General features: G+C 44.3%; 4 protein-coding genes across 7 annotated transcripts; 3 read left to right on the top strand and 1 right to left on the bottom strand.

Moving 5' to 3' along the window:
- The first annotated feature begins 2,419 nt into the window (after positions 1 to 2,419).
- On the top strand, positions 2,420 to 14,639 carry LOC311030099 (coronin-1C-A-like). 3 transcript variants are annotated; one of them, XM_084035659.1, is made up of 11 exons: positions 2,420 to 4,712; positions 9,085 to 9,284; positions 10,238 to 10,360; positions 10,797 to 10,926; positions 11,108 to 11,289; positions 11,434 to 11,553; positions 11,887 to 11,991; positions 12,078 to 12,223; positions 12,816 to 12,873; positions 12,990 to 13,235; positions 13,631 to 14,639. In XM_084035659.1, the coding sequence occupies exons 1-11, from the start codon at positions 2,606 to 2,608 to the stop codon at positions 13,760 to 13,762; spliced, it is 3,549 nt and encodes a 1,182-aa protein (XP_083891785.1). In that variant the 5' UTR covers positions 2,420 to 2,605; the 3' UTR covers positions 13,763 to 14,639. The 3 variants fall into 3 exon arrangements, with proteins under 3 accessions (XP_083891785.1, XP_083891786.1, XP_083891787.1); XM_084035660.1 differs by having other exon boundaries at positions 2,425 to 4,712; positions 12,990 to 13,232; XM_084035661.1 differs by lacking the exon at positions 2,420 to 4,712 and adding an exon at positions 6,008 to 6,326.
- Positions 14,640 to 15,263: 624 nt separating this feature from the next.
- Positions 15,264 to 18,397, top strand: LOC311029732 (uncharacterized protein). Of its 2 annotated transcripts, none has more exons than XM_084035025.1 (3): positions 15,264 to 15,605; positions 15,859 to 15,973; positions 16,420 to 18,397. In XM_084035025.1, the coding sequence occupies exon 3, from the start codon at positions 16,431 to 16,433 to the stop codon at positions 17,859 to 17,861; it is 1,431 nt and encodes a 476-aa protein (XP_083891151.1). In that variant the 5' UTR covers positions 15,264 to 15,605; positions 15,859 to 15,973; positions 16,420 to 16,430; the 3' UTR covers positions 17,862 to 18,397. The 2 variants fall into 2 exon arrangements, with proteins under 2 accessions (XP_083891151.1, XP_083891152.1); XM_084035026.1 differs by having other exon boundaries at positions 15,862 to 15,973.
- A 1,214-nt stretch (positions 18,398 to 19,611) lies between these two features.
- Positions 19,612 to 21,736, top strand: tmem119b (transmembrane protein 119b). The gene is made up of 2 exons (XM_084034571.1): positions 19,612 to 19,862; positions 20,625 to 21,736. The coding sequence occupies exon 2, from the start codon at positions 20,641 to 20,643 to the stop codon at positions 21,490 to 21,492; it is 852 nt and encodes a 283-aa protein (XP_083890697.1). The 5' UTR covers positions 19,612 to 19,862; positions 20,625 to 20,640; the 3' UTR covers positions 21,493 to 21,736.
- Positions 21,737 to 21,883: 147 nt separating this feature from the next.
- On the bottom strand, positions 21,884 to 24,693 carry LOC311029435 (iron-sulfur cluster assembly scaffold protein IscU-like). The gene is made up of 5 exons (XM_084034574.1): positions 24,535 to 24,693; positions 23,135 to 23,248; positions 22,773 to 22,883; positions 22,544 to 22,622; positions 21,884 to 22,464 (listed from the first exon to the last, which is right to left on the bottom strand). Exons 1-5 carry the CDS (start codon positions 24,634 to 24,636, stop codon positions 22,373 to 22,375), a joined length of 498 nt encoding a protein of 165 aa, XP_083890700.1. The 5' UTR covers positions 24,637 to 24,693; the 3' UTR covers positions 21,884 to 22,372.
- Between the last annotated feature and the right edge of the window lie 232 nt (positions 24,694 to 24,925).

Genomic DNA, 24,925 nt, shown 5'->3' on the forward strand with positions numbered 1-24,925 from the left:
CGATATTTTATACATTCCTGGTAAAATCTCAAATCTTATCTTTTCACAACTCTTTTACTGCGATATACTGTACATCTTCAGTATACTGCATATCACAAGGATGTGCTTCTGGCCTTCTCTTGCTCTTAAATGGGCATTGAGCGCTCTTATTGAATTAGTCAAATGAAGTCAGTGTGACATCACGGGGTAGGTGACTGGCGAAGGAGAAGATCTCCCTGAAACACCAAAGTCCGACAGGACGAGGGGCAGGCAGAGCATCAGCCTCAGTGAGTATCTATCTTTTATCTGTGATGATATTATGGCAGTTTATCAGATAACTTCCAGACGGTTAGATTAGTCAGTATTGGTTGTCATGGTAAATGCTCTTGTAAAAACAAGTTAGTCAGTTAAAAGTTAACATTTAACCCCAATGACAGAAGAATCTTCATGTCCAGTGGCTGAATTGTGTCTGTATCACCACTGTATCTCCTGTTGTTACGTATAATGAACAATGTTATTCAAGATATAGCTTATCATGAGCTGATACATTGCGTGAAACCATTATATAACCTTAAATAGCAGCACATCTACCATTGTAGGATGTTTTCAGTCCAGCCTAGAGTGTGTTTGAATATGATCCTGTCGTACTGCCTCTTTGAATTTGAGCTGATAGGAAAGGCAACGTATTTGAGAAAAAATAAAATCCATCCCGAGACCATGCTAATAGTGTGTGTACTCAAAGTCACAAGTCTCTTATAAAGTGTGTGCACGAAAGATACAGGGAAGGGGGGGAGACTCACAAGCCGATGTCACAGATGCCTCTCACTGCTGCCATTATAACGCATCCATCCCAGAATAACACTTCCGATTCACTAAAGCTGCAAGAGCGTGCGTCTGTCGAAAGTTTTGTCGGGAGCTAAATCACACCAGAAAAACAGGCTGAAACCAGATGAACTCAAATACCTCTTCATAGACATGCCATTAATGTATATATAGCTAATGTATCCATTCTTTTTAGCTAACTGCTTCAACCTTTTTTGATTTGTTCAAATTAATTCCGCTATTCCACACTCTTTCCCCTTCCAAGTGCCCTGAGTCAGGAGTCACTGGTGCGGACAGCGAAGACTATAATTTATGGATCAACAGGAGACAAAGTTCAAGGGAAGTAGTTTCATTTACGTTGTGTGGACTAGCACATCGGTTAAATAGACGGGCTTGAAAGAAACGAAGTGTCACTCAACACCTCTCGGGCTTGAAATAGCTTCAGCGGCCGACCGCATGCTTGCAGATGCAGGGTGAAGAGGTTCAGTCACCTCCTCTCTTTTCAACCCACGAAACCAAAGGACGTTAGCTTAGCATTTCGTCTGATTCTAGATTAATTTAAGTGTGTGCTCCTGGAAAAATCCGATGTGACGACACTCACGCACAGTTGTTTAAGCTAAAAATACTCCACATGCCAGTTTAAAGTCGGCTGAGCTGTTTTCCCTTTGCAATAATCTCCCAGCTGGTGGCGGTTAAAGTCCCCGGACAAACAATTTGGTTCAAAAGTCAAAGCACTTGTGACTTGAATCAGTATTTCGGATGACCTTTCTGTAGACCCCGTAACCAAAACATCCATAAACATCCAGCTGGTTTGAAGGGGAAGCACAAGCACACCTTGTCTCCAAACCGGTAATTGACGGTGCATGATGTCTCACACTGTGTTGGCTCTGAGGAGACATGTTTACAGAATGACTTATTGCACCCACCAATCGTATACAAAAACAAGGCTTTGGTATAAATCAAGACTCACTCATTTATAAGTCAAATGTATAATCATCATCTCTTTGGCATCATTTATTAGATCACGTTTTATTTGACCTTGGCACCTGGCGGCTGACCTCTTATCTCACTCGTCTTGTTTCCTTTTTGGCCTCCAGACTCACTGGCAGCAGTCAGACCAGCTTTAATTATAGCCGCCACGGCATTCCTTTCCGTCAGAATAGGTGGAGATGGATAGCGAGGCCACGGGAGGGCACGTGTGAGTGGTATAGAAGAATATACCAAAATAGAGAGAGGTTCAAGGTGGTTAAATATAGAGAGTGATGCCTGTTGTGTGATGTCATTTCATTGGGATAGGGAGGCAAGCCATCCTCATTACGCTATTGTCTTGACATTTGTCTCCCTCTTTTCCTAATGCGAAGACGGAACAACGACCATGGGCCAGAAGCTGGAGAAGCTGTCGGAAAAGGATGAAGAGTCACTTAATAATTCCGATGGATCGGGGCAAACTGGAGAGACGGAACAGCTGGAGACAGCACAACAAGACGGGAGCAGAGATCAGGACGATGGCAGTTTTGCGACCCCTCAGGGTGGCGGTTGGATTAGTCGGACCAATGTCAGCGGCCCATCCACTGGCCACGCAGGGGAGCTCACACTCACTTCTGCACGTACAGACCCCCAAACTGGGCAGCCAATCAGGCCTCTGGGTCGGAGCGATCACCCTCTGAACACCAGGGGAGCGTGCGTGGGTGGAGACTGGGAGAGCCGGAGTGTCACTCGAACTGTAGAGGAGTCAAAAACCGCCCTGAGACCCAAGGAGACAAGACAGACTTTGAACGTAAGGCGAGGCTCTAAGCGTGAGGCCATGGCCTTTACTGGGACTACAGCTATGGAGGAGCAGGGAAATGGGAAGAAATCAGAACTTAGTTGTAGCAAGTTGGGTCCAGACACTCAAACCGGGAGTCAAACGACCTTGTGCGATCCCACCAGTGAGGAGGACTTTGTGGTGCTCGAGAAGGATGAGACTTGGATGTCATCCGATGGGGACATCCCTTTTGGAAAGAGGATAAAAACTCTTCTATCACCTGTTAAAAGAAGAGTTGAGGAAGAGGCTTTAGCTCAAGGCTGCAAGCTTCCACAAATTTCCACGAACACCCCTCAAGAAAAGGGCAATGAGAAGAAAAGCAGGAGAAGATCCGACACGGTTCCCGTCAATACTGACGGCGTGGAAGCGCATGGTGAGAGTTCACCCGGAGCCGGTTTTGAGAGGGATGTGGGTCAACATTTGGCTGAAGTGACAGGCAGCAGGTGTCGGCTAAAAGGAGTTGGTCACGTCGGAGCTGCCTACGCCGAGACAACTGGGAGAGGGAAAGCAGGGAGGGAGCAAAACATGAATGACCACAGCGAGGGGCGATGTCCTACCGACATGACTAAGGAGGACCTGTCAACACAAAACAACAGCGGCTCGGTGAGACGATTAAGAAAGGGCACCGATTATTTGGACGGTATGCTTGTTGAAGCAGGCCAGTTCATTATACAGGAGGAACCAGGTAGGGAGAGAGAGTCAAACTGGGAACCATGCTCAGAAGAGGTAGATCCTTCTTTAAGAGATTCAGAAAAGCAATATAAGGAAACTCACGATTCAGGATGTATTGCACAAGAAACCCAAGTGGGAACCGATCAGTCCCATCAGAGCAGGTTTGCTGGTGCTGTCTCCAAGAGGGCTCAAGGAGGTACCAGGAACCAGGGCAGCCAAGTGTTCGACTCTCACCCCCCAAAGGCCGAGCCCCCAACTTCTGAAATACCACCCCAGCACGACGTTCCCTCTTTTTCATTGGAACAATGCAATTTAATCCCTTCTCAGTCTCTGCCAGGTAATGAATGCTGTAATGGAAACATACAGGTTGCGACCTCAAAGAGGGAGCGCGGGCTGGTTTGTTTCTCTGCTGTCATCACCCATCCGCCTGTAACTCACTTGTTGCCTCCGAGAGACACATCAGCACCGACACAACTCGGTACAAGCGCCGTCAACTCACAGATGGCGCCGGGTGGCTCGTGTGATTCTAAAGATGAATCTGTGCCAAAAGAAAAGCCCAAAGTTAAAGGTCCACCTCCGCCTGTACCCAAAAAACCTAAAAATCCGTTTATAAAGCTCAAAACTGCACAGTTGAGGTCTACCGATGTGCAGAGAAGAGGGAAAGATCACCTGCGTTCTGAGGAGAGGCTCAAGAGGAGACACACTTTTGATTTTAACAAAACTGCTCCGTGCAACACAGTCAATCAGGACATGTGCTTGCTGTGGGACGAAAGGGGCACATACGCGGTACCGACGGACGTACGGCGGCTGTCCGTTGACCTCAGTCCTTGGGAATATCTGTCGCTCAGACACATGGATGACCAGTACGGAGATGTGATCGACTTTGACTACTGCGAGCGCATGGCAAAGCTGTCTCCAGAGGAAGAGCCGCAAAACCTAGACATGTTGCAGAGGAGAGTATTCCTGGAGAGACGATCCAGATTTAAAAGCTCGCCCCCTCCCGTTGCCAAAAAAAACCCGAATCGTTTTGCCTCCTCAGAGACTCTGCACACCGCTGAGGTCACGTCACACAGTGAAATCCAAAGATCAAAACCTGCTTCTTCAGGGAAAAAGGAAATCTACCCTGAGCTCCTACCTGAAAGAGTCAGCAGCGACAGCCATGGTAACTATGGTAGGCGTAAAGACAACCACAGAAGTGACAGGGATGCAGGAAATGACAGCGAGGTGGGTTCGTACAAACCAGTGGCGGAGATCGTCAAGGAGAGGAATCAAATGCAGAGACACCAGGCCCGGGTCAAACCGGAAGGGGCCAAAGCTCTGGTTCGGGTGGCAGAGGAGGGTCCAAGTGTGAAAGTTTCCCAAATTAAGAATGCCTTTGACGTCCCGAAGAAGTCCAAAGAGAGATTACCGGAAGTTCAACACTCTCCAAAGAAAGGTAAAGACTTGGGCATGTCAATGTTGGAGACGCCGGTTCTGTCATTTTTTTTTAATGATCCAATGGTTTATCAAAGAATGAATCCACGAAAAGCACATGATGTGTGTTATATTAGGATGAGAGGGTACTTTCCAAACTGCATACCACAGACTGTCATGTGAAAAACACTTCACATGCAAATTTCATGGTACAACTTTACTTGAAGGCTTTATGGCCTACTGTAATGTAAAACAACTCTGTTCAATAAGCCTATTTAGGAACTAATTTGATTAACAAAAAATGGAAACGTCATTTTAACAATGGATTTAATAGAGAAGCGCTTCAAGATAAGAGGCAGGCATATTTTAAATAATAAATGTGTGTCAAACAATATGCAGAAGTCTCATTTAAAGCTTATCATTAATATTTTTTTATTTTTATATTGATGCTCTGGGGAGATTTTTAGCCTTTTTAGCTCATTATTTTTATGGTTTTATTACAAGCAGCTGATGCGTTCATGCTCTGCCAGTAAAGTAACAACAGGATTTATTATGCATTATATTTGACTCTTAAGCCTAATTCAATCAAGAGTTAGAGTTTTCTTGCCTGGTTGTGAGAGAAATTACGTGATTGTTAAATACAAAGAAAATAAATAGTTTCATATTCCTGGAATTTAGTCAGTTGACCAAGTTTGTCCTTTCACCAATGAGGGTTCTGGGTTTTGATTCTGGGTCCTGGTGTATATTCGGAGGTTCTCCCATATTAATCTAAGTGGCTCTTGAGTTGGGATTATTTGGTCAAACTACCATTTCCAAGGTTTCAGTCTTGTCTTACATTCATATTCACATACATTCATTATGATGTCTGACACTTTGTAAGAAAGGCTAGAAATTAGATATAATTAGTCAGCATCAAAATCTGTATAACCAGTTTGGAAACCCCTAAATTTAATAAACCCTATGCAAATATGTTCTTTGACAACACTGATGAGAGGATAAACCGATTGTCCTAAATATGTGATGTGATATGCATCACCGTCTATGGGGTGTCTTTATTGTGTTTGGACAGTGCAGGCTGGGGTAGGATGGGACAGAGGGGGGAGGGGGAGGGACCATGATACAAAAGATGCTGCTGGCAACGAAAATGCACATTTTTGCTTAGTTGAACAAAAATGCATTCATTCAGTAGGTCTACTACTTCAAACGGAAATGTGGAGAAATGTGGCAAGAAACCCAGTTTTTCCTGCAGCCCCATCCCCATTCACAGCCTTAGGAAATGAAATCGGGATTGTCGTGTGCGCATGTGCCGTGGCCGGTCGTCAACGTATCCCATTGAATTTAATAACGATGAGAGTAGACGATTGCTAGTCTTCAGCAGGTGAGAAGCGGCCAGGGGATGCTCCATTGATCAACTGGCATCCAGAAATACCTCGAGATTTAAAGCACTTCTTCCGGGCCACATATTTGCACCTGAGGAGGGGGAATAAGTGCAAAGCGGCTGAGCTTCTTTTTTTTTTGTGGGGACAAGGGATACTAGAGCAACGTCCTGCAGGATAAGGGCGCGCCTAAACTACCAGATTCATGTGTTGTGATTGATTACCCCCGTGCTTACGAAAATCTTGCATAGAGTTAGGAGGTAAGAAAGCCTGAAAAGTGTATTTGCATTGTGTTTTTTTTGCATATGATCTGTCGGTCTCGGCTGTGCAGCATCCATTTAACTCGCTGGACGGGTTTGAGAATGGGAGCAGCCAAAAACCTTGAGTGGAAATATCTGCACTTGCGTCAGCTGGCTGTGGTCCACCGCAGCTAACGGTTAGCAGCTAGGCTAGGTAGCTAGCCCAGCTAGCTAGCTAACTGATGAGCGGTTCGGATGCAAAACACACCGACAGGCTGCTGCAGTCATACACGAATTACACATTGCACGCGGTGTGGACATCTCTGTGTGGGCATAATACGTACAGTGTGGCTACTTTTTGCGTGATTTTCCTTCTAGCATCACTCCCACCGGGTTGCCGCCTCCTTGTCTGCGGCGTAGCGTCTCTGTGTACCAACGGCTGTTCAGACGGGACCAACCCGGCACAGCTGCAGCGCTGCCGGGGCAGTGCGGCGGAACACGGTCCACGACTATTACCGCCACCTTTTTTAACGTTAGACCTCACTTCACTTATTGGATATTATTTTTGGAATGTAAAGGTTTCAGTGAACGACACGCTTTGTTTCGCTCTCAAGCGGTAGTCACATCTGGAGCCTGCTCCCCAAAATACAAATCCCGATCCAACCCCCTTGTTTCATGGACGTTAGCGCTATCTTAAGTTATCTCCGGTTAACTGCAGCTTTCCCGTAGCCTTAAAAAAGACTTAGTTGGATTTACTACCAAAAAGGGGCCGCGACTGGGTCTCCCCGTGTTATTTCATTTATAACCGGGTGTTTTAATGGGGAGGAGGGTACACGTTACACGGCGAGCTTAACATCAGCTAACGGTAGCTAGCAACCATTGTTTAACGTTAGCACTGTGTAGCTGTTTCCACCTCCATTGAATCATTTACTATATTCAGCATTAACCGACATAAAACGCAACATGCCCGTATGAATAAGCCCAAGCTAAGTTTATGATTGCATCTTAGGTTGGGTCCACCCATTTAGCCCAAGCAGAGTCAGTCCTACATCTTTATTTATATCCGAGAAATTCTTCAGATTACACTCTTGGATAATAATATCATAGCGTTAGTCTGCAACTGCTGAACCGAGGCTGTCCGCCCCGTTCAGTAATGCCCGTGGTTTGGGTGGTGATAAGGAGCTGTAGTGTATGACATCAACTGAAGGCTGCAGGGGAAGCAGCGATAGTCAGAGGCACGTTTGTGGAGAGTGGAGCTGCTCTTGAATGGAGCACCAACAGTGTTTGAGGGAACAGGCTGTCCAGGCATCATGCTGGCCTTCAGCAACACGACCACAGTCCACGGCTCTGTGGCACATTGTGTGCTATGAATCAACTATACCCGGGGGGAGTATTATTATTCATAAGAAGGGCCATGTCGAAGTTCAACCTCCTCGTTTTGACTCCATGTTCCATACATTAACCTATTAAGGATTTACTTCATGTAAAGAAACAAAGATGCTGTGTCAATTAATCACAATCTGTTATTTGTAATCTGTCATTTGCTGGATTCAGGTTGTAGCACTTTTAAAAATACAGCTTTACATCAGAGACAGTATCTGATGATGCTGGTGTAATATGTATTAAATCCTTTGTAAAAAATAGGCTCCTTCGTTGCTGTAGAATGTTTAGCAGAAATCTGTGTCTTTATCAGATCAAAAAGGGCTGTGATTCAGCATTTCCATTGTCAAAACCCATGACTGAGTATGAAGAAGCAGGTGGTTTGACAGAAATCTCACAGTCTGTATTGGCTCAGTGTGTCGCTTCAGGCTGGTCGCTTAATTACCGCACTAAGACACTGTTTTCCAGATAATTACACAGCATGCCACTGAAATGGTGGAAAACCTCCCTCTCCCTATCAAAAGAGTTTGGGCGAATTACAATAGACAATGGTAAGACTAGTCACGTTTTTGGATTCCCGTCTTCAGTTTTCATATTTTGGCTGCAGATCAGACCTTTTCCAATGTTGTCCTTGAAGCTGCAAGCAGACATGAGTTTTTTTTTAAAAGAAGAAACGGGAAGAGGTGAACATGCTTCAGGCTGCGCTGAGTCACAATGCGATCGTTAAATGCCAATCAACATTTGAGATCATTTCCTGAATTGTGGAGCAGCGAAAGGCCATGTCCTAAAAATAAAACCTCACTGCAGCGTTAAGATAAATCCACAATATCCAGGCTATACAACCAGTGTTATATGTTGGGCAATATTTGTGTCTCTCCTTTTGGATGATTTAACCAGATGTCCAGGTTTTAACTTGGTTGACCTTTTTGTTTTCTTGTGTTTTCATAATGTGCAGACCTGAACGGTGCTCAAGAATTATATTTTTCTCAGTATGTTAGTTTAAAATGTGTAGTTATTGTATAGTCTAGTTGCTTTATGTCTTCCTGCCTACTAGTCGACAACTTTTTCTGTCAGCCTGACTCAAGTCTGGAAAAATGACACTGAGATAAGACGGTAAACACAGCTGGAGAAGTGTTTCTCATGTACAGTTTACCTCTGTTTGCCAGGAGGTAGAGCTGATTTATTTCCTCCACAAACTCGGTCACAGTTGATAAGCATAATCTCCGATCAGACAGGCAGCGCTGCCAGTAAACTTCAAACCCCCAGGGCTTCCTCGGCAGGCTCAATGTTGACAGAAGGATGTTCAGTTTCTGTATGAAAATGGCCACAATGTGTGTTTTAATACATTTTATTTCATGTCACTTCGGTATCTTATTGTACTCTTTATTTCTCCGTGCAGATATGTTGCGGCGAGTTGTGCGACAGAGCAAGTTCCGCCATGTCTTCGGTCAGGCCGTGAGGAACGACCAGTGCTACGATGACATCCGAGTGTCCAGGGTCACATGGGACAGCTCCTTCTGTGCCGTCAACCCCAAATTCGTTGCCATCATCATAGACGCCAGTGGGGGAGGAGCCTTTCTTGTACTTCCTCTACAAAAGGTGAGTGGGGAGTTTGAATAGTCGAGTCTCAAGGGTTGGGTGTTTTTCCAGATTTCTTTGTTATGCTGTGTCATTTTCCAATTCGACACTGGCAACTGAAGACCAACATTTGACACTGAGGTAGTAAAGAATACCCAGAGAAACGGTAACAGTACACGGTATCATAGTACAGCATTCACACCACATAGCAAATCAATCCGATAGGCTTCTTGGTCAGCAGACCTCCAGCACACTGCTGCTGTGACCCTGTCCTGTGGTTCCCTGAGGCTCGTATCTATTGTAAAAACCAGAGATAATCAATATTTAAATCTGCCCGATAGTAAAGGCATCTAATGCGTATCCTGTTACAGTTGACTCATTGAACACATGATACACACAGAGTGGATGGGTGCGGCATTATTTTAGGCCGCTGGGTTAATTGTCAGAACGTTATTCACAGTGTAATGTTTCTGCCTCCCGAGACGCTTAACTTTGTGAAATTCAGGTAGACCGATGATGACAGTATAATGGGGTTTATTGTGTCCTCGTATTCAAATTAATCTTTGGATCATAACACGCACGCAGATGATCACACATATTCATGACACCAAGCCGTCTCATTTTGTTGTGAATTCAGTCATGATTTGGTGCTGAATCTCCTCTCCTCTCATGGCCGTCCTCCATAAATGAAAACACTCTTGGTTTTACAGTTAAATATTGTTCGATATTAACAACTATCAGAGTGTAATTTTGGAAAATGTACAATAATTAATTATCTAGCTTCTCTGTTTTCAGAGGACAGATGGTCATAGAAGAGTGAAATGGTCTTGTTATCATGCAAAAGTCTCAGTGTAACTTCTGCTGCATAGTTAAATTAGCGCTGTTAATCATTTTCATATCCCTCTGACAGATATGAGCTTACAGGCGGACGGAGCTCCCAATCTTATGTAACAAAGTTGTCTTCTGTTTTACAGTCTGGCCGTATAGACAAGGTCTACCCTACAGTATGTGGTCACACGGGCCCCGTGTTGGACATCGACTGGTGTCCTCACAATGACCTCGTCATCGCCAGCGGTTCGGAGGACTGCACAGTCATGGTAAGAACACGGTTAACCACTCAAGCATCACATGAGCTTTGAGTTTTTTTCCTGGATCATTATGCGCGTTTTAACAGAGGAGCAAGTATAAGCACTCGTATAACCAATTACACTTTTCCCATACAACGTCTGATTTTAGATCTGCTGCAAATTATGGGCATGTTTTTGATATATATCATCTTTCAAGTTGGTTTTCATATGTAAAATACTGTAATCTAGGATACAGGATCATAGGATGTTCACTTTTGATGAATTTAAATATATTTTGAATTTCTTATGACTCTAGTTTGTAGAGTTTTTGAGGAAAGGTATATGTAAATGTGTATTTTTGTTAAAAAAAAATGCCAGTGTTGTTTCCCAGTAGCTGGCAAAAAGACGATCATGGACAGATTTTCTGTGTGTCGGGTATGTAACTGTTTTTATTTTTCTGCCTCAGGTGTGGCAGATCCCTGAGAATGGGCTGGAGAATCCCCTATCAGAGCCTGTGGTCGTGTTAGAGGGCCACTCTAAGAGGGTCGGCATCGTGTCTTGGCATCCCACCGCTCGCAACGTCCTCCTCAGCGCAGGTAACCTTTGACGGAGCCCTGTGGTACACCCCGTGCCCTCGCACTGAGCTGTGCACAGCTGACCTCCAAATTTGACCAGTCACCTCACAGACATTTTGCTCTGTGTGACGTAAAGTGCTTAAAATAGCCCTGGGACAGCGAGGTGCATGTCATCAGGCTGTGCTGCATGTGTCCTTTTTAGGGTGCGACAACCAGATTGTCATTTGGAATGTGGGCACGGGCGAGGCCATGATCAACCTGGAGGACATGCACCCTGACGTTATCTTTAGTGTCAGCTGGAGCCGCAACGGCAGCCTGCTCTGCACCGCCTGCAAGGACAAGAAGGTCCGCGTCATCGATCCCCGTAAAAAAAAGGTTATTGCGGTAAGTGGAAACGCTGTGGGGGATTTGATGCTTGGATGCTTCTCGTGTGGAATAATCTTTCCCAGAATCCCCCGCCACACTGTTTACTCAAAAGCTACCTACAAACACGGCTGCCCAGTCTGACAAGTGCGTTTCTGTTTTTAGGAGAAGGACAAAGCTCACGAGGGAGCTCGACCAATGAGGGCGATCTTCTTAGCAGACGGAAACATTTTCACCACTGGATTCAGCCGCATGAGCGAACGCCAGCTGGCTCTGTGGAAAACCGTACGTGTCCAGAGTGGATCTCGCTCAAACACACACATACTGATCCGTCTATATGACCCTGGAGGTTTGAAGAGCCATGCTTTGTGCAGCTTCCTGTCTGTGATATATATCACAGTTTATCCTGTACTGCCTGCATGTGAAATGAGGATTATAGTTTCTCCTGTCGCATGTTTATTCCATTATGCCTCTGCTGCAGGATCTCACTTTTACGAATCCTGTTAGCAGGAGTTATTTTAATGTATTAGCAGAGTAAGATTTGTGGTTTTACATTAGTGACTATACGTGAGAGAGGTTATGGGTCTTCGACTAATTAGTGATTCGCTTCAAATACAGGAAAACATGGATGAGCCGATATGTGTTCAAGAGATGGACTCCAGTAATGGAGTTCTGCTGCCCTTCTACGACCCCGACACCAGTGTAGTCTACCTGTGTGGCAAGGTGAGCAGTTTTCCAAAGACTCTCGTCTCCCATTTCAGATAAGTTGATTCACAAGCTGACTTTGGGCTGTGACTGTGTGTCCTCAGGGTGACAGCAGCATTCGGTACTTTGAGATCACTGATGAGGCGCCGTTTGTTCACTACCTCAGCACCTTTTCCACCAAGGAACCTCAGAGAGGCATGGGCTACATGCCCAAACGAGGCCTGGATGTCAACAAATGTGAAATCGCAAGGTATTGCACTGATTATGTGTTTTGTTTGTTTTATTACAGAATTTGTCTGAAAGAATTTTAAAAATGTTACCAGTTTTAACACATTTTTGACACAATTTTCACATTTTTTCACATTTTCTTGTCTCAATGAATCCAAACGTTGCTGGAGACATGACTAGGAATGGAACTAAGGATGGATTTAACCCATGTATTTTCTCAGTTAATTGCTAAAATTTCAGAAAAAGGTTAAACGCTTAAATGTCTTGTTTTGTGCGACCAACAGTTCAAAACCCAAAGATATTCAGTTTGGTATCATAGAAGATTATCAAAACAAAAATTGGACAGAGGTAATTTAAGTAAGTGAAAAATAAATAAACAAATGGTTGATATCTGTATTCTTGCTTTTATCAGATTGTTGTCATTTTTTAAATAAACCTGAATTAATAAAATAATGATCCATACCAATGTATAAATGTTCATAATTGACTTAATGTATTCCTTTCTGATTATTTTTAATTTGTTTATCTCTCTCTTGAGTGTCTGTTTTAATGTTTTTTTCATGTTGCATTTAACTTGTACGATATTAATCATATTATATGAATCCTCTCTGTAGGTTTTACAAATTACATGAGAGAAAATGTGAACCCATCATTATGACAGTCCCCCGTAAGGTAAGTCTGTTTTCATATCAAGTAATAAATAAGTCATTATTCCAATGCTTCTTCTTAGACCATGTCCTTTTCCTTGGCTGTCCTCCTCCTGACATGTCCCGTGTCCTCTCCACCAGTCGGATCTGTTCCAGGACGACCTGTATCCCGACACAGCCGGCCCCGATCCGGCCCTGGAGTCGGAGGAGTGGTTCGCTGGGAAGAACGGAGGCCCCATCCTGATCTCACTCAAAGATGGCTACGTCTCCACAAAGACCCGGGATCTGAAGGTGGTCAAGAAGAACGTCCTGGAGACCAAGCCGGCCACAAAAGCAGAAAACATCTCGACTGTCCAGAAGCACGTCTCTTCTCCAAAGCCCTCAGTAGTGAGTGTGATATTTTTATTCATACCGATCGTCATCACGGGTTCCTCCATTAAAAACGTCTCAAACTCGCACACATTTTTTTGCTGACATTTGAACCGCTCCTTTCACAGTGATTATTATGGTTGGAACAATTCACAAAAGTTATGGATCAGCACATAGTTTGGAATGTGGGTCACGATTCAGTGGAACAGCAAGGGAAAATGTTAAATGCTGGAGGGCTTCATTGCCTGTAAAATCCCTGCTTGTTTTGCTCAAAATTAGTTTTGAAGGAGATATAATAAAGAAGTTAATGCTCGCAAACTCTTCTGTAAACACTGACGATCTTTAGCAGCCTCTTGAGAGCCAAATGACGGGACTAAAGAACCAAAGCTAACTCTCTCTCCGTTTCTGACCAGAAACTGGACCAGAAAATGGAAGATAAACTGGAAGAGGTACTCCGAGAGTTCAAGTCACTCAGGGACCGTGTCATCCTCCAAGACCGTCGAATTGCCAGACTGGAAGACCAGGTTGCCAAGGTCGCCATATAAGTCGTTGTCTCCCCCTCCCACCCCCCACCCCTCCTTTGCCGGGACCGTTGGTCGTTTTTTGGAGAGGAATCAAATAGACGGGGTCAGCCTCAGCCAAATTCTCAAGATTCGGCTTCATGGAGCTTGGCGTCGTCCCTGTGATGAGACCAAGCCCTACATTCCAAGATGAACTTTATTTTTTTTTTTCCTCATCGAGTCGCCAATTTCACACTTCGCCCCCCCGACACAGAGAAAACGAAAAACTCTCGCAGCTCATGAACACATTTGAAGAAAAGACATTTATTTTGTTGAAGGAAGTCTTAAGTTTTTTTTTTGTTTTGTTTTTTTCCAAATTGTGGTCAAACATTATTATGTGAAGTTTGTATTTACTACTCAGAAAAACTGTATGTAGCATCAATATTTCCATTGTTATTTTTTTGTGTCGCCAAATATGAGTCGTGTGCGGTTTCATGCACTGCTTTTACATTTATTTTCTCTCCTGTTGTACATTCCAGTGACAACCTGGTAGATTGATTTAGTAGAGCTGGATTACTTCTTTTTTTTTTTTTTTTTTAAACAATAGCTGTTGAACTTTTTTCCTCCCACCAGTTTGCTCATTGATAACCATCAGCTTTATGAATGTGGAAGAATTCCTTTCAACCATTTTGTTCCTGTTCTTCTGGGCTTGAAATTTACCATCGGGTTTTATTTGGGGAGGGGGAGGGGGTGTGCATCTCTATGGTGTAAATGTTGTGCAAATGTAGTGGTGCCTCTTGTCACTGTTAAGGGTCGAACTGAAGGCGCCCTCTCCGGTGTTGGTGTTGGGAAGGGACCACTCACCCAGCTTGTTTCACTGAACCCCTGACAAACAGTTCTGTGCACATAATAAAGATTTTACACATGAAAAGCTCTGCTTTATTTTTATTTCTTTTACATTAATTTGGCTCTGTCCCTGCAGAGCGAGTGTGCAGATCGCTGTGACTCAGTGGGAGTTGATATTCTACAAACCTGTCGACTGTTCCTACTTTTCTTACCTGATGGGGGTGCTAAAGCAGCAGTCATCATGAGGTCATTCATTAGCTTAAAAGAGCTATGCTTCATTAGCTTCACTATATGATGGTTGAGACCCAGGAATTACATTATGATGAGGGACATTTCTTCCTTTTTGTCATATTTAAAGACACTGGGTTGAAAATGAAGGTCCTCATATCACCAGAAACTAAACTGAGGACATGACATTAGCAACTACAGTACAAGAAATACTTTAATTAAAAGACATTGTATCATCCGTGTCAAACTTGATCCAGCATAGGTTTATCTACGCAAACTTGATCCAGCATAGGTTTATCTACGCGTCACTTTAAAAGAAAATGTCTTAACCTCATTTTTTCCCCCAGATCTCCATCTGACTCAGCAACACAGGATGTGATGGTTATGATTTCAACACTAAAAGAACATTTTGGTTTTCCTGGTACCTGTAAGTCATCTGAGTCTTGAATTTTGCATTTGACTGTTGTTGCATATCACTCTTTACAGCCAGGGCACCAAATCAGGCACCGAACAGCCACACTTGTAATCCATTCAGTATGGACTTTCTGATTTTCTGCGTGTTTTCATTTCTAGTTGATCCCACTTGATATAATGCCTTTATGTAGCTGTTCTTCTGTGCTGCGGTCTACTATCGGGGGCCTTGAAGTTCCTGGAGCTGCTGCCTCTTACCCACATGATATTAAGATGTAATCTTAGAAGTGAATCTTAGAAACGCTCTGTGAACGGATGTTTAGGAGGAAAGCAGCAGTCAGAACACCAGGACACGCAGAGCAAACATCAGCATTTCAGCTCTCCACAACTTTCAATCAGTGAGGTAAGACACGTCTTAATCTTCTGCTGGAAATCTCCTGCCAACGGATAAATAGTATATCTTTAAATACAGTAGCTGAGCTACTACTGTCATAAAAAAGAAGCTTTTGATACATTTTACTTCCTCGTTGATGCAAGCGTAAAGCTGTTTGTTACTAAGGGAAGTGTCTGTCTCTATCTGACTTTTCTCAGACCGTTATGGAGCTTCTTTTTTTTTTTACATGTGAGTGTGAACATTTCCTGTTTCTTCTTTCAAGCAGCACTACAGTCAGCATGTCAGAGCTCCGAGCATGTTCTCCCAGAGAGGCTGAACTGAGCTGAAGTTCTATCAGATTTCATCCTCACCTCCATCTCTGCTTCACCGGCAGCGAGGTAAGACGCAGACACATTTAAAATCTTTGTTCTGGCTCTAAATGTTTCTGCTTTTGTGATCCACTGTTTTTTATGTAATAGTATTGGATAAAGTTTAATACCTGCTCTCTAATAATCTTCTATGACGATTTTCTCCCAGAGGAGGTTGCTTTATCCATGTTGTTACTTACTATTTAAAGTTACAGAACATCTGATGTTGACACTGTTAGTGCAGGTTGCACCTTTTTCATTAAAAAAAATGTGTGGATTTCTGTGTAAAGGCTGCTTTTAAGATACAGATTTTACTGAAAATAAATGCAGTAGTTCTGTTTTTCCTGTTAAAATGTAGCAATGGGTGTGGTGAAAGACACATGACCGTTTCATCATAAGATGTCACTGGCAGACACATGACACATAGATCTGTGTGTCACTTTGCTGCTTAATCTGCTTATCTGCCGTCATTTCAGAAACAACGACGATGCCACTCAGCATGAAGACATATCTGGCTCTGCTGTGGGGAATCTCTGTATTGTCTGCTATGGCATCCGCCAGTGCTTCCACCGCAGGAACCAGCAGCACCAACACAACTGTTGCACCCCACAACGCTGCAGAGATAAGTGTTGCTGCACACACAGTGGAAACGGAAAAGACGGTCGTCACTTCCGCAAGCGACGGCACTAATGATTCGGTTGCCACGAACAACGTGGCGGCAACTATGAGCAGCACAGATCCACGGTTGCATCATACCTCCTCTGCAGCGGACACAACCGCAGGCGCAGCACATCCTACCCTCGGAACCATGGTCGTCGAGACGACAGAGGATCGGAAACATCAACAATCGCTCACCACTTCTACCCACGTGACTGCTCCTGCAACAACTACTGCAACAACTTCTACAGCAACAGTAGCTGTAACGTCATCTCCTGCTACGTCTTCTCAGGCTCCAGTCTTCATCCAGACCCCCAGCAGTCCCCCAGCTTCTACTACAACCACAAGGACAACCGACCTCACCTCCCAGGCACCACCTGTGTTTGACCCCACAGTAAGTGAGACATCCCCCTCCAGCACGGGGATTGTGTCCACGTCTCAGCCCGTTTCTGCAACTCGAACCTCCAACTCCACGTCGCAGTTTCCTCACACAGCTGGGTCGAGTTCTACCACTGAGCCCCCCACCGAAATATTCTCAACCAAGTCTCCCGTCTCCACCACCAGCGTCTCCACCACCAGTGTCTCCACCACCAGCGTTTCCACCACCAATGCCTCCCCCACCAACACCTTCACCACCAACGTCTCCACTACCAGCATCTCCATCAACAATGTCCCCACCACCCAAGTCCCCACCACCCATGTCTCCAGCACCAATGCCTCCCCCACCAATGCCTCCACCACCAACATCTCCACCACCCATGTTTCCACCACTAACATCTCCCCCACCAACATCTCCACCACCAACATCTCCACCAGTCCTACAGGTATCTTGAACCCCCATGTACCCAGGACGGTGCCAATCCCGACCACCAAACCGGCTCCGGCCACTACGCCACCTCGAGCAGTCTCCAAGAGCCCAACCAGCGCTGAGGTCAAACCTTGCAACACCCGGGGCGTGGTGAAGCACTGCCTCATCACCATCGCCTCGCTGGCTGCGTTGGCCACTCTCTTCATGGTCCTCACCATCATCCTCTGCGCCAAGCTGTCAAAGAGGAAGTACAAGGTCACGAGACCGCAGCCGGCCACGGAGATGATGTGCATCTCGGCGCTGCTGCCTGAGAGGAACCACTCGTACAGGAGACAACGCAACCCGGTCACCAACGGAGTCCTGGTGATCCACGGCGGCACGGACAGCGACGAGGACGGCGGGGACAACCTCACGCTCAGCAGCTTCCTTCCTGATAATGACCGCTTTGTTTAGATGGGATTACTATTATCTGCGTCATAAGATATGACTCTCTGATGTCGGCGATGTGGAAATGGTTGCTGCTTGAATAAACTCATGCTTCCTCGTTTGATGTTGGCGGTTGCACGCCCCGTTCCTGTGGAGGAAGAGACGCAGAAACCACAAACAAAACCGAAACAGTTTCACGTTCACATTTGGTGAGGCCATGATCATCAATTGTATCTTATAAGATTTAAGACTTTTCTGTATCATTTTACACTTTCCCTCCACGAGAGTCTCAGTCAGGATGAGGAGATCAAAGAATGTATTTTTTTTTAACATCCTGAGCTGAGCCCTGATGGTATTTCTATTAGCAACGGGAGACAGGAAGGCTTGTTTTATCAAGGGATTAGTGTTCCTCACAGACACTGTTCAATTTACAAGTGGTATTCTTTCACTGTAGCGCCGAGGCTTTACGAACAGTGTCATTTGATTAGTGGTAAACTGTCTGTTTATGCGTGTTTATGCAGCTTCTGTATTGTGATAATTTATTAAAATAATGTCTTGTTTAACATTTGGGAGAGCTTTATTTTACAGGTCAGTTATTATTTTTTTCACCTTTTTAGTTTAGAGACTGCTGTTGATTTTTGTGACATCTTAACATAATTTACATTGATCATTTGGCTGTTGAACACATTCTGTATTTTGCCCCTAATTTGTTTATTCTTAATTGTTAGAAAATTATTCCAGACCTGTAAAATAAGGACCCTTATAGTTGTCCTTTCTTTAAACAGCTGTTCACTTTGATTGATTTAGATTTGCAGCAAACATAAGAGCTCAAGTGAAAAACAGTGACACAAGACGAGCCCTGTTCTCTTGTGTTAAAAGTGTTGCGTGTCCTCATGTGTCCGAATGGTAAACAGTCATAATAAAACCGAGCACTGTGGACTAGGTCAGTTCCCTTATTCATGACGGCCTTTATAAAAGGCTTTTCTTCTACGCTGAACTAGATTTCATATTCACTTCCCTTCCTGTGAAAAGAAAACAGAACCCTGAATGCTTATTAGGGCCTATTTTCTTCCACGTCGAGTTGCGTGCCACTGAAACGGACACCGGTGACTATCAACAGAGCTGAGACAAATGTAAACCTGGAGAATACAGGACCTCATCTCATGCTCCCGATGACCATATAAAGCTCGGCTTGTCTTGACTGATCACAAACACAGTTAGAGTTGCCAAAAAAATGCATTCAAACACATACACACATAATCAGTTGTAGGGCTCACAGTCATGCAGTCACACTCGCTCCCTAAAGTGGTCACACACACACACACGGTGTGAGTTTAATTGCTTGCCTCTGGAACAAAATGCCCCTTCTGACTGTTATGGGTGTTTTTGTCCACACAGGAAACATTAACCTCTTCCTGCAGGTCACTCTTACAAGCGGCTCTCTGACTCTCTCCAGCAAGGCCGTCTGGTAGTCATCAGTGTCAGAGAGCTGAGGCCGATGGGAAGGCCAGACTGTCAATCAGAGTCTGCAGAAATTGCGGAGAGACGGATTAAAAGAGAGAACGTGTTACAGATGATGATGATGTTCTGCGGTTTTGGTTTGTGATGTTTTAGAGTCATAAAGTTGTTGTGTTGGCCTTGTACCTCCAGACACACAAGAGAGTGGAGGAGAGGGTCCCTGCCCCCACAGCACATTATAAACTCTCCTACCTAACAAGAACAATCTGTGTGCAGGCTGGAGAGCTCAGACACTCTAGGAAGCTGAAGGGGGAGGAGAACAGTGGAGAGGCTGAAGGGGGGATTTTTCCTCATGGTGGACGACATCTTTTTTTATTTTTTTTTTCCTTGCACCGTCCAGACATTTGAAATCTGAAACTGCAGAAGTGGGGTGGCTCTCTCTACTCTCTCTCTCTCTCTCTCTCTCTCTTCCTCCCTCTTTCTCTCTCAGTTCACTTTTTCCAGACTGGTTCCACACATCCTCCATCAGAGGCCATTCCAACAGAGACACTTCTTCTGACGCAGTGGATGGTGAGTAAAATGTTTTCACGTTTTCTTTGAATGTCTCACGTCCAGGAGGGGGTTTTTTTTTCTTGATGTTAGTTTGAAGTGATGTGACAGCATCATGTACCTTCAGAGAAGCATCCAGCCTCAGAACACAACAACTGGAAGTCAGATTTAGACACGACTGTGGGCCGAAGACAGAATCTAGGTCATAGTACTTTTTTTCCCCCCATTTTTGTAATCTTAAAAATCTTCAGAATTCCATGTAAGCGATGTGTGAACGTATGACTTTATGTGCATATGTTAGTGTGTGTGGTTGCACAGGCATGTGTGGCCATGTATATTTGGTGTGGGGTGAGTGTGTGATTAATCCTGACAAAAAACATCCCACCCCCTTTTTTTCCACATGAGCACAGAGACCCATGTGGCCCAGGTTGCACACAGATGAAGCAGAATATGGATAAACGTGCCAGTTTGCACACCAACCTGACTTTGCTCCAAATAAATAACCAAAGCAGCGTTTAAGGAGCCTGTTCAGGGAAATTGGGAAATAAACATATTTTCCAATCCCTTGTGGTAAATCCACACAGATAGTTTGGGTTTTTATTTGTCCTTTTACCACAAGGGCTAAGTGGGGAAAGCTCTTACTGATCATTTTCTGCTTCTGTGCAGCATATGTCTCAGTAAAAAGTTCAGGCCGAGCTGGGATAATTTCCTCCCAACATATTTGTGGCACAAACCGTCTTCCCGCTTACATTTCAGTGACCGATGTGTACTGTTATTTTGCAGATCCAGAGGGGAAACCATGCTCCACCCGATGGCCCTTCGTCTGATTGGTCTGCGTGTGGTGTTTTGCATCAGCAGCAGCTTGGCCACACCGCTACCTTTTTACAGTACTCTAGAGGGAAGTACAGATGAGGAAGAACTCAGTATCATCACTTCCTCTCTGCCCACCACCAACCTTTCCTCTGAGTACCAAACCACACCTGTCGGTCCCACCCATGTAGAAACTGACTTTCTCAATCAAGTGGTGGACTTTCTGGAGACGAACATGCTCCTCATCATCGTGGCAGTGTCTTTCATTCTTCTCGTGTGCCTTATTATCTGTGGGGCTATTATCATGAGCCGCAGGCGCAAAGTCAATGCGTACTACCCTTCCTCTTTCCCCTCAAAGATGTACGTGGACCACAAGGACAAAACCGGAGTTGCTAAACTTTTTAATGAAGTGCCAGAAAAACCCGCTCCCGAGCAGGAAAGTGAGCCAGTGGACTCTCACAAGCAGCTCCAGGCAGACATTATGAGGGCTGCAAAGAGGCTGCGCACACCAAATAAATGTGTTGAAGCCGGAGAGGGAAGTGATCGCAGTCAGAAAGCGGTAGACCGTTGTCCTGAGGACAGCTCTCAAGCAGATGGCTGCATCCCGGACCAGCCGCTACCCAGTCTCCCCGAGGAAAAGGACCTGTGCGAGCTCCCCGACGGTGAAGCAGCTGCAGCAGCGGGAAGCCCTGAGCCGAGTCCTCCAGAGCAGCTTCATCCAGAGGAAGACGATGATTCACAGGCGCCATTAATTGGCAGGAGTCTCCGGCCCTCCTCCCTGCATATTCACAATGACTCTGCTACACTGCAGCTGATCGCAGGAGAGAAAACGGCCTTCTAACTACTCTGAACGTTGTAACATGAATCAATGAGTAGTCATTGTCCAGTAAACTAAAAGGTGATGCAGAACGATTGCTTAATACCAATAACAGGTGGGGATTTCTTTGCAATAGGGTATGTTATGGAAGATGCATGCAGCAGCCTGTTGCTTTGCTCAGACTGGATATAGCTTTCACGCCATATTATAAACGTGCCTCATGGAGTAATGTCATTTACATCTGGTAGAGAACGTCTTCTCATGGGGTGTTTGGTGTTGTTTCAGGACATCTCGCTCGAGTCTATTGCCTTTAACATTCCTGCATAGGGGCCACTTCAGCAAACACTGTGTGGTCCCACATACTTTGTTTTCCGTGTTTGCATGTTCAAGTCAAGTTTAGAAATCTTGAGAATAGTTTTGGTTTCAGAATACTTTTTATTGCATATTGTCAAGGAAGCATTACTAAAGAATCATAAATTACACAAAAATGGACCCGTTCATTTTTCAAGCCACTTTGTCTAAATGCATATCGAAAAAGGTCAGTGCAGGGTGCAGATAGGATACGGCTCAGAACTTCAACCCCTTATTCCTCAAGCACGGAATGTTAAAATGTAACACTATCTCCAAAATAAGGCTCACCCTTGTATCCAAATAGCCCAAACAGTGCTTACATTGTGCGTTTACATGACAGGCTAAAAAGATACAGTATGCAGAGTTAGAGGACCACAGACTAATACAGGAAGCCTGGGGGGTGACACTGCTACTAAGGGTTGACGATAGTGTACTGGTCATCCACACATCAGGTGTGCCTCATCAATACTGCAGGAGAGGAAGGATGCTGGACTACAACTACTTCTCATCTTGACAGCAGGCAGTGAACAGAGGGAGAGAGAGAGTTCCCCGTTTAATTGCTGGCTCTGACTGCCTCCTGCTGGTTGTCTTGTTGCTTGACCCGATAGTCAGCCAGGGCAGCCTTGATGGCATCCTCTGCCAGCACTGATGAGAAACAATTAGATATATTAAATACACGTGTAGAGCAGTTAGGAAAGGAAGAATGATGTGGGAGAAAACTTACTGGAGCAGTGAAGTTTAACCGGTGGAAGACAGAGCTCTTTGGCAATGTCAGTGTTCCTTATTGTCAAAGCTTCATCCACCTGGAAAGAAAAGCACGTAGCTCCAGTAACCACAAAAAAAAAAAAAAACCTTTCCAGGCAATGATAAGACACGAGCAAAGCAGAACAAATAAGAATGTGAAAAGCAACACACTCCAAGAGACGGGGAAAAAGGTGTCGGTGTTCACTCACAGATTTGCCCTTCACCCACTCGGTGGCCAATGAGCTGGAGGCAATAGCAGAGCCACAGCCAAATGTTTTGAACCTGGCATCGACAATTTTCCCCATGTCGTCCACCTCGATCTGTCAAAATTAGAGTTTTATTAGAGTTTTACTCAAATGCCAAAAGGGAAATCACTCCAATTCTGGAATAACATTCCCACTACTGGTCAGGTAAACTGCAAAATAACAGGGAAAATGCTTTATGGCAATGCTTAACTATAGGCACTGTTAACTGCGAGTATATTTCTGTGTTAATAGCGTTCCGTTTATGAAGAAAAAAAAAAGAAAAAAAAAAAAAGCTTGAATCCATCATTGCTCAGTGTCAAACATACCTGGAGCTTCATTACATCTCCACAGGCTGGAGCACCCACCAAACCAGTCCCAACATTCTTGGAGGTTTTGTCCAGCGTGCCCACATTCCTTGGGTTCTCATAATGATCCACCACCTTCAGAGAGTGAGGAAAGAAAACACTGTGTTAGGGGAAAAGAAAAACAATGCATCAAAGGGTTTTTTTCTTTGCATTGTATTCCACCATTCTTAAAAAAAATGTGATGAAGAAAAACAATGAGATTCTTTTTGGGATTCTGCTTCAAATCAGAAAGAGTCTATATAGATGTATATAAGTCTTGAGCATCACTGTTATACAACTACATGTTTTCACCGTGACGTAAGAGACATCGAAATAAACAGATTAGGACAGGATATCATTGTCAACTCTATCAACTGCTGCATCCTGCCCTCCCCCTCCCCTCGTTTCTGCAGAGTCATTCTGACTTAAACATTATGTGGCTTAACTTTCTACCAAAATATCCTAAAAAGTACTACATTAAATACACAAATTTGGATTCACAGTGTGGTTGTTTGTTCTTATCCACATATTTGATCCCTCAGCTTTTTAATCTATTGTTATGGTGTAGAATAACATTAGATAAAAGAAATGTCTTCATGATCTTAAAGATATTCTTTTTTAAATCAACTTTTAGTGTACATCTTCAGAAAGATAGCACATCCATCACGATTTAAAACAGCTACGTCATAGCCCCAAAAAAGCATTAAATAAAAAAAAAAGGTATATTCAGTTTTACATCTTTCAAATGTTAAAAGACATGTTGTATAAACCAACAGCATACGCCATCTTAACCTGAAAGTGCCCTTAATTCGTTTTGCAAATACGCGTTTCTCCATGTTGCATCAGATGATCACATCACACGATGAAACTCACACTGAGTGGATTTTTTGTGTGACGATGCTGCTTCGTCGAGATGAATTAACAATTCTTCCAAAAAGGCGAATAACAGCACGTTTACAGGTTTCTAGCACGCTGCTTCAAGCGTATTAATCGGATGCGATTCAAGCATTAAAGCTGTGTAAGTGGCCATCTGATGGGCAGATTAGTGACGTCCTCAATTTACTGACGAGGTGTTAGTTAACGTGCTGGTTTTAGAAGTGCCTAAACTTCTGTAGGGTCACGCTGCCCTTGGTTTGCGAGACATAACACACATATGACAGCAGACTGGCATTTGTTGATTCAACCATATAGAAAACTAGCTACGTGGTTGACTGATTTTATTTGGTGGACGCACACAAAAGAGCACTTAAGCAGCTCCATCTATTTACCTGAGCCATGTAACCTAACGGGGAACATTTGTAAACATTAGCCAAAACAGCAGCTAGCACGCAGCGACCCGGCCGGCCTCCTTCACTAAAGCAATAGCAGAGTACGAGTTTTACCTTCTGGTGGTAGCAACACTGGGTGATGAACTCCGGAGCGGAGAACCTCCTGGTCAGGAAAGCCAGAGGACTGAGACACTTCTTCGCCACGGTACCCGCCATGTTTGAAGTCGAGGGAGATGTTATGGCGCAGTTTGAAAGAGGAGCGTATTATATCGAAGCTGCGAGTCCAATACGTCACTGTGAGGGGAGGGGCGAAACCAAACGCGCATGCGCAAACCCAACGTAAATCTATTGCGAGTAAACATCTTTTTTATAATATAGTACAATAATATAGTACTTATTCTATACAGTCTATTGTACATTCACGTTGAACACTCACATTTTCCCAGGGTTCAGGATATTCAAATGAGCGTTATAGAACACAGTTAAATATTTAGGCCTTTACAAA

The sequence above is a fragment of the Eutrigla gurnardus genome (assembly GCF_963514095.1).
Source record: "Eutrigla gurnardus genome assembly, chromosome: 19".
Taxonomy (NCBI): domain Eukaryota; kingdom Metazoa; phylum Chordata; class Actinopteri; order Perciformes; family Triglidae; genus Eutrigla; species Eutrigla gurnardus.